The sequence below is a fragment of the Astatotilapia calliptera genome, chromosome 5 (genome assembly GCF_964374335.1).
Source record: "Astatotilapia calliptera chromosome 5, fAstCal68.1, whole genome shotgun sequence".
Classification (NCBI taxonomy): Eukaryota; Metazoa; Chordata; class Actinopteri; order Cichliformes; family Cichlidae; genus Astatotilapia; species Astatotilapia calliptera.
The window spans coordinates 117921-127590 of NC_137426.1; the positions used below are offsets into that span (position 1 = coordinate 117921).

At 41.9% G+C, this 9670-nt stretch overlaps 1 protein-coding gene across 5 annotated transcripts in view; it reads right to left on the reverse strand.

The window, feature by feature from the left end:
- The window catches only part of pltp (phospholipid transfer protein), a 31304-nt gene extending 24101 nt beyond the window's left edge, over positions 1 to 7203 (reverse strand). For 2 of the 5 annotated variants that reach the window (XM_026166639.2, XM_080301075.1), the window contains exons 1-2: positions 7081 to 7203; positions 3814 to 3943 (exon numbers count right to left, since the gene is read on the reverse strand). In XM_026166639.2, coding sequence (XP_026022424.1) covers positions 3814 to 3922 — 109 coding nt within the window. In that variant the 5' untranslated portion in view covers positions 3923 to 3943; positions 7081 to 7203. Of the gene's footprint in view, positions 1 to 3813; positions 3944 to 6907 lie in introns of all 5 variants that reach the window. The other 3 variants (XM_026166642.2, XM_080301076.1, XM_080301078.1) reach the window with 3 other exon arrangements.
- Positions 7204 to 9670: the final 2467 nt, after the last annotated feature.

A 9670-nucleotide genomic window follows, 5' to 3' on the forward strand; every position in this document is an offset into this window, starting at 1 on the left:
CGTAAGACAGTCATTTGGAATTTCTTAAATGATCCTGAGGGTTATGGAACAAAAAAGTGAAAGACCCAAAAAAATGTCACCAGCACTGAGCCGGAGGATCCGATTGGCTGTCCATCAAGACACTTGACAATCCTCGACCCAAATTAAGGCCGTTTCTGGTGCCGACTGCAGCCCCATAACCATCAGATGGCATCTGAGACTGAAGCGCTTCAAAAACAAAAACTCTTCCTCAAAGGCCTCGTCTACTTGGACATAATATGCTAGTCAACTCAGAGTTGTCACTAGCTGAATAAAACATGGTGGACTCATCGGTGTACATTACAAGATGAGATTTACCCAGGACATACGGCAGATCATTCATGAAAACAGAGAAGTGGGTCGAGGCAGCTGACCTGGGGTAGACCACGGCTCATGACGAAGCCCTCTGAAAAATACTGTTATAATAAACCTTTTACCTTCTTCCACACAAATAACTTTTCATCCAGCACAAAGCAGCTGCTGAAAATCCATAACATTTTAGTTTATCAATCAAAAGATCACAATTTATTAAATCAGATGCAGCACTGAAGTCCAAGAATACTACCCAGAAGCCTTTCCCATCATCTAGATCTTTATACCAGTTATCTGTCATGTGAATGAAGAGCTGGTGGAGTGACCGGGTTTGTAAGCATGTTGAAACTTAGTGAGTCAATAAATAATAAATAATACTGAATTTGTCCATAAACAACTCTCTCCATGACTTTCATTTAAACAGGGAGTAATGGGTCTGCTATTGACACCATTAAAACCAACATTCTTATTTTTTGGAATGGGAATTACACTCAACAAAAATATAAACGCAACACCTTTGTTACTGCTCCCATTCCCCATGGGATGGACGTAGAGACCTAAAATTCATTCCAGATACACAATATAACCATCCCTCCCAAACAGTGGTCACAAATCAGTCCAAATGTGTGGTAGTGGGCACATCTGCTATATTGAGATAATCCTGGGTGGCTGGTCTCAGACGATCTTGGAGGTGAACCTGCTGGATGTGGAGGTCCTGGGCTGGTGTGGTTACACGAGGTCTGCGGTTGTGAGGCCGGTTGGATGTGCTGCCATATTCTCTGAAAGGCCTGTGGAGACGGCTTATGGTTGAGAAATGAACATTCAATGCACGGGCGACAGATCTGGTTGACATTCCTGCCAATTGCACGCTCCCTCATTGCTTGTGGCATCTGTGGCATTTTGCTGTGAGACAAAACTGCACATTCCAGGGTGGCCTTTTGTTGTGGGCAGTCTGAGGTACACCCAGACAGCTGCTGGAACAATTGGTTTGCACAACCAAACAATTTCTGCACAAACTGTCAGAAACCGTCTCAGGGACGCTCAACTGCATGCCCGTCGTCCTCATCGGGGTCTTGACCTGACTCCAGCTCGTCGCCGTAACAGACTTGTGTGGGCAAATGCTCACATCCGATGGCGTCTGGCACGTTGGAGAGGTGTGCGCTTCACGGATGAATCATGGTTCACATTGTTCAGGGCAGATGGCAGCTGAGAATGTCCCAGTTCTTGCATGGCCAGCATACTCACCGGACATGTCACCCATTGAGCATGTTCGGGATGTGCTTGACCGGCGTATACGACAGCGTGTACCAGTTCCCACGAATATCCAACAACCTCGCACAGCCATTGAAGTGGAGTGGACCAACATTCCACAGGCCACAATTGACAATCTGATAGACTCCATGCGACGATGTGTTGCACTGCATGAGGCAAATGGTGGTCACACCAGATACTGACCGGTTCTGGGTCCCCAGACCCCCAATAGCGCAAAAAACTGCACATTCCAGGGTGGCCTTTTGTTGTGGGCAGTCTGAGGTACACCTGTGCACTACTCATGATGTCAGATCAGCATCCTGATGTGGCACACCTGTGAGGTGGGATGGATTATCTCAATATAGCAGATGTGCCCACTACCACACATTTGGACTGATTTGTGACCACTGTTTGGGAGGGATGGTTATATTGTGTATCTGGAATGAATTTTAGGTCTCTACGTCCATCCCATGGGGAATGGGAGCAGTAACAAAGGTGTTGCGTTTATATTTTTGTTGAGTGTATTTTCAATTCTTTTCACTGGAGTGAAAATAAGCTGCATGAAAACATCTATTAAATATGTGACTTACAGGAAGAGACACAAACTTGGCCTTAAATGATTAGGTCTTAAAATGGGTCTTAAATAATCAGGCCCCATCTTATCTTAATGACCTTGTAGTACCATATCACCCTATTAGAGCACTTGGCTCTCGCTCTGCAGGCCTACTTGTTGTTCCTAGAGTATTTAAAAGTAGAATGGGAGGCAGAGCCTTCAGTTTTCAGGCCCCTCTTCTGTGGAACCAGCTTCCAATTTGGATTCGGGAGACAGACACTATCTCTACTTTCAAGATTAGGCTTCAAACTTTCCTTTTTGCTAAAGCATATAGTTAGGGCTGGACCAGGTGACCCTGAATCCTCTCTTAGTTATGCTGCAATAGGTGTAGGCTGCCGGGGATTCCCATGATGCACTGGGTGTTTCTTATTCACTCACTAGGGATGGGTACCAGTGTCCGGTGCCATGATGGCACCGGTTCTGACATAAACGGTAGTAACCAGACCGAAAAGCAGCGCACATTTTGGTGCTTTATTTCGGTGCTTTTTTTCGGTGCTTTTTTTCCCTGAGCTGTGATACACTTCTAGCCAATAATTTTACGTTTCCGAGGATAGTAGGCGGGTCCAGGTACGTGCGTTCTTTTAGAGCAGAGCTACAGATTAAAAATGTCCAAGGCAAAGCGGTCAAAAGTCTGGCTGTACTTCACAGCAAAATATGCAAACTCAGCAGCCTGCAACAAGTGCTTTAAGCTGATACTGTGATACTGTCAAAGGAGGTAACACCTCAAATCCGATGAAACACCTGGCGACGCATAGTGTTTTTTTTAAAAGCCCAGAAATGCGCCGTATTTGATAGCTTGCTGCGAGACCTCACACCGAGCGCATCTACTGCGGGTGGGTTGCCTGTTATGCAACATCCCCCAAAAACACGAAGAGGAGAGTCCTGGCCCCTAGCCCTGCCAGTGTAGCAGAAATGATGACGGATGATGATGCAGCAGCAGCCGTTCTTCTCTGCGTGAGTAGCTTCATGTTGTTCGTGTGTAATTTACGTTGAGTAGGCTAACCACGTTATTACATTAATGCATGTAAGGTGAACTAGCAAACATCATCATAGCTACATGCGGCTGTCTTCTTGTTTGATGGCAGATACTCCCTTCACCCTGGACAAAAAGGCTAAAATGACCAAAGAAAAAGTGGAAAACAGTTAAACATGAGAGGCTTTTAGACAAAGTTTGTGTTTTTTCCATTGTTTAAGCACTGCTTCCAGCCAAGAGTGATACCATATATGCCCCATAGCTGCAGAAAAGGCTAACATTGTTATCTTTTTACAAAAAACAGTTGACCATGAGAGGTTTTTGGACCAATTTTGTGTTCTCCATTCTTTAAGCACCGGTTTGAGCACCGGTTTGAGCACCGGTTTGAGCACCGTTTGAGCACCGGCACCGTTTCAAAAGTACCGATTTGGCACCGGTATCGGATAAAACATAAACGATACCCATCCCTATCACTCACTATGTGTTAATAGACCTCTCTGCATTGAATTATTAGTCATTATTTATCTCTGGCTCTGCTGGAGGTTTCCTCTTGTTAAAAGGGAGTTTTTCTTTCCCACTGTCGCCAAGTGCTTGCTCAAAGGCGGTCATATGATTGTTTTAGGATTATAATGACTCATATACTCACACATGTCCAGTCCTCTGTCAGTGATACGTATTTTACAGCCTGCAGGTTCAGCAGAGGCCATGACAGACAAAGACCAGAGGAAGAGGAAGTGCACAAAATAGGAAGTCATCCTGAACCTGAATATGCCAACCTGAAACAAAGAAGAGTTCACATAAAATAATCCCACCTTTGTATTTCCATCTGTAAGGACAATAATACAGGTTTTGTAAGATGTCCTGAACATGCCATTTTTAATGTTAAACCCTTGAAATAGAGCTGAAAGAAAATGTTTGGACCTACAGTGGAGGGAAACCTAAAATAAGAACTGTGCACTGAAAAGTGCTTCTAAGGTTCTGATTCTGGTTCTTGGTTGGACTGTTTGGTCATTGCGTTTAGATGTGCACAGATGTTGTTTTCATTGTTAAATGTGGTTTTCTGGCCTTTTTAAAGAGTCACAGTCATGCTTTATAACAACATTTGTAGGATCATGTATTTCTGGTCCATCGTTTCTCCACAGCAGAACGTCTACCATCGAGTCAGGGTTGAGTCATCAGGAAAAGGAGGCAGGAGGTCATTTATGAGGTTTTGGGGATTTTTTAATAGACAGTTCAGAGGAGGTGTTTGTACCCTGAGCTGTGACTTACAGGCATCCTCACTTTATTTTTTTCTCACTCAGTTTTTTTCTCAAGCCAACTGCTCAAAGATAGCACAAAGTGTTTTATGAACCTGAAACAAGAAGCTGCGTTGGGGGTCAAAGATGATGATGGCCACATAGATCTGTGGAGTGAACACATTTCTCCATACAAACACAGTTCAACTTGAACTGCAGTAACCTCTGTTCCTCTGTTGCAACAACAACCCTCCCCCTGCTCCGAGTGCCTCTCAGCAGCTCCTGACCTGATTTCTCTGCTTTTCTGACAGGAAGGGAAATTGTTGACTTTCTGATTAGAAATGTCCACTTTGTGGTTCCTTCTTTTACTTTATTTTAGATTTAAACTGTTTTTAGACTGCAGTCAAGCAGTCAAAGGTCTTCAGCATGAAAGAACACTTCTTGGTTTCTCTTTAAGCTGAAACGTTCGCTCTAATCACATTAAAATGTCCGCCTATAAAACCAAAGTCACAGCTCCACAGCTGTTAGAAATAAACACCTCTAAATCTAAAACACTGAACCATCCTGAGCTCTCTCTACTCACATTAATGAACTTTTTTGAGTTCTGGTCTGATGTTGGTCTGTCTCCAGATTCCTTGTACAAAGAGTTGCCATAATTTGCAAAATTCTGATGTTCTTATCATGGGTTGATTTCCTTCTTTAAAATGTGGACTAAATCCTCTCAAAGATGTAAACAGAGCAACTTGGACCTTAAAAGCGCTCCTGACATGAGAAATTGTAGGAGCACTTTAAGAGGACAAAGAGTTTCCTCAGCAGCGATCGGTGGAAACAAAGTGTTGTGCTACAGGAAAACCTGGATGGCAAATAGAGCTCCCAAAATCCCATCAGTTTGTTTTGTCAGGCTTTGGAGGATCCAACCCTCTCTGAAATGTGACATGCAGAGCCAATAAAAACAAACTGAATGGACAAAGTGTTGATATTAAAGGTAGATGGACTCATCAGCTCACTGGCTAACACACAAGAAAACCTTCAACCTTAAAAGCAGCTGCTTGTCTCCTACAGTCCATACCGGCTGGTGGAAGCAGGTGGAGATGACTCACTGACTTCATGCACTCAAACATGTGATCGTGGGCTTACAGTCAATTCATATATATAAACATGAGTATATAAAATGTTTGATGGTACAAACAGCCCCAGCAGTTACAGCACTTTCAGAAAGACATCTACTGTATTCAAACGTATTCCCCACTGCTGTATGATCCACTATTGTAAATGTAAATGTTGTTAAGAAGATGGGGTTTTTTTGTCCTCTTTCTCTCTCCCTTTCCTATCTCTCACTCATGTCTGTCCCATCTGTAACAACTGAAAATAAAATAAATAATAAAAACAAAGGTCGATCAAATGGACCAATACGGCAATGCCACGATGATCCATTTGGCAAAATAAATCCATTGGGTATCCTTGTTGGTCTTCAGACAACAATTCTGACGGCTAACCAAATGGGACAGGCAAAAAGAAAAAAAAAAAGAAAAAAAAAAAAGATGGTTTGAGGTAGGTTATTTGGAACTATCTTCTACCTCACAAAGTGTCAGTGCCTAAAACCCAAATTCTCTTTAATGGCCACCAGGGGGCGATGCCTGTGGCTTCCAAGACCCTTCCAGTCCTAAAGAAAGTCCACAGATGCTCTGACATGTGTAAACACTTTGTTGATGAGTTCGTAGTGCATCTTGACAGATTTTAAAAGATTAGATGTCATGATGAGCCTTGAACAGAGAACAAGACCTGAAAGACCACACACACATTACTCATCAGGTTTGAAGCTTCCAGCAAACTTCCAAAAAGCAGAGCATCCTCACAAATATTGACACAAGCTCAGTCTGTAATCAGTGTGTTTAATAACAGCTCAGTGCCAAGAGCCAATCAGCATCCAGCTGCTGCTGCACCCACATCTAAACATCTGGCTCACCACTAACTGCTAAGGGCTAACCTTTAATTACACTCCTTCAGAGTCCTCATTCATTCAGCTACTGAAGCTCAAACACAGACTCCACACCCAAACGCTGACCTCCAACCTCTGACCTCCCAGTCTCAGAGGCAAACAAAGCAGCAAATTTTCCCCAACAAACAATGAAAGAGTTAAATCAGTGACCTCATAACATTTTAATTCAGCCTAATAAGTCCAGCAGTTTCAGTTTAACCCTGTCCTGTCCTGCAGTCTCTCAGTGACGCTGTGGCGACGGGCGAGCTTCCTCCTGCTCTACGAGTCAGAAGCTTTTTAAGGATCTCACATCTCAATAAAATCTCTCCACCAGACACACGGTCCGTTTTGAAACGTTTTCCTCAGTGAGCTGAAAGCCTGGATGAGGATTATACTGGAGCAGGAGGTTATGTGGTGGGGGGGGGGGGGGTACAGTTTAAACCTCCTCATCCTCAGACCTGCATCTACTGAGCTGCAAATTCAAACTAACAATCACAATAAAAAAAAAAACCTCAGATGGGGCTCACCTGTCCATGATGTCACGCTCTCTGTTTGTTTACCTGCCTGTCTGGTGTCAGCTGACCTCTGTCTGTCTGTCTCTTCTCTGAGTTGAACTCTTCCTTTTGTGTCTCCCTCTCTGATGTCAGCTGTTTTTCCTGCCTCTGAACTCTGCTCTGAATGTCTGAGTGATGAAACTCACAGATCAGCAGCTGGAGGATGAAGAGGAGGAGGAGGAGATCACGTCGAAGTTTCTGGTTTTCTGTCCCTGTTCACTCTGAGCACCGATCTCTCTGTGGAGACTTTTATCCCGAGGGAGTCACAGACTCCTCCCCCTACCCCTCCCCCTCCTCTGTGTTTCTCTTCATGTTTTAGCTATACATTTTCTCTTTTTCTTTTGGAGAGGTCTTGAGTGAGCTGAGGGTTTTTTATTGTGTAAGGGTTCAAACCAACAACAAAACAAAAATACTGTCATGCACTCATCATTGGTGGTTTTATCTAACAGAAACTGACTTTAAAAAAATCAGAATGTGCCTCACAGTAAAAACAATAATATTGGCATAAAATAATCAGGTGTTTAAAAACCAGGACATTTATTATTAATGTTCTTTTTACATAATATTTTAAATAAATTTAGTTCCTTATTCAGATTTCAAGGATTATTTTGAACATACAAAGCTACTTGAGTCCTCCTGGTCTCAAACTGGGAGCTTTCCTGTGTGAGGCATAGCCACACCATAAAATAACTAAATAAAAAAAGTAATAATAATTTTAATCCATATTAAAAACAGTACTGTTCTGGTAGTTTGAGCAAAAGAAAAAAATAAAATAACAAAATAATATTAATTTCCCATCACATCAATCTACAGATTATAAAACTGTAAGTAATAAATGATCAAAGTATTACAATGCAGTAAATTAAATACTTTTGTTGTACCTTTAACTTAACATTCAATTCAAATTAATTTTACTTACATAGCACTAAATAAATGCTGCAGATGCTTCTATTTCATTTGTATTATAAAGAACCCCAGAGAAGCCCCAACAATCAGACAACTTTCTTTAAGAAAGTTTGGAGACGGGAGTGTGATGGATGGGAGTCCAGCCTGGAAGTAATAAATGTATGAACTAGTTTTTCAGCGTCACTCTGAGACAGAATATTTCTAACTTTAGAGATGTTGCACAAATGGAAGAAAGCAGTCTTACATATTTGTTTAATATGTGCGTTGAAGGACATGTCCTGGTCAAAAATGACTCCAAGGTTCCTCACAGCGTTACTGGAGGCCAAGGTAATGCCATCCAGAGTAAGAATCTGCTTAGATACCATATTTCTAAGCTTTTCAGGGCCGAGTACAATAACCTCAGTTTGATCTGAATTAAGAAGCAGAAAGTTAGCGGCCATCCAGGTCTTTATGTCTTTAAGACATTCCTGCAGTTTAACTCATTGGTGTGTGTTATCTGGCTTCATGGACAGATAGAGCTGGGTGTCATCTGCATAGCAGTATAAATGTATGCTATGTCTTCTAATGATGCTGCCTAAGGGAAGCATGTATAATGTAAACAGAATTGGTCCTAGCACTGAACCCTGTGGAACTCCATAACTAACCTCAGTGTGTGAAGAGGACTCTCCATTTACATGCACAAACTGGAGTCTATTAGATAGATATGATACAAACCACTGCAGTGCAGTACCTGTAATACCTACAGCATGTTCTAATCGCTCTAATAGGATATTATGGTCGACAGTATCAAACGCTGCACTGAGGTCTAGTATATGATCTATATCCTTAAACATTCAGAAGGACATCTACTGTAATGAAGTCAACTCCCCACTGCTGTGTAATCATTTATTGTAAATCCAAATGTTATCAGGAAATGATCGGCAAAGGGAGGGAACACTGTTAACCCTGTCATCCATGAATTATTACAACCTCAGTCAGGATTTTTATTCACCTTTAGGCATGAAAAAAATATTTTTGTACTTCATTTTTTTAAACATGTACTTTCAAATAGTTTTTTACATGTCCGCTTAGGTGGACAACATACGTTTTGATTTGTGAATTTGACAAATGAATAAATACAAATGTGTTGTGTTTATGTGCAAGTATACCTTCGACACTGACACAAATACAAGAAGGCAGCCTTTGAATTGCTGTCCACTGTAGTGACCAGCCAGCATTTTAAGGAGAATGTCACTCCTGGTCTGATTGGGGAGGGGATCAGAGAAAACAGCAGTCTGTCGTGGGTGTGTTGAAAAATGATTACAAATACGAACAGGTTGGCGGTGTACCAGAGGCCTCTATTTTGGACTCTGCTTCCGCCTCATCATCAGCCAGCTGGCCTTTTCCCCCAACTGCTCAGGACAATCTGCTTGGGCAGAGTTAAAGGCTGCTACGCGACCTTTGGCTGCACCGACTACAGCGACCTGGTTAGCTATAGGTTTTATAGGTGTGAGAGACAGGTCTTCAATTCACTCATCCTAGCCTTAAATGTTTAAGATGAAATGAGATCATCTTTTATTTATTTTTCAGCTATTTATTAATAAGTGACTTTATGTATATATATATATATATGTATGCATGTATATATGGTGCTATTCTTAGTTGTGTATTGTCTGTCTTTTTACTGTTTGTGTCACGGTTCTGGGTCAGTTTCGACCCAGTATTTTCAGTTTTGATTGTTAGTTTAGTTTTGAATGATTGTTGTGGTTTTGGGTGCTATGATGATGATTAGTATTAGAGCTCCATGTTTCTGTTTATTTGTGTTTAAGATTTGTGTTCTCATGTTTTGTG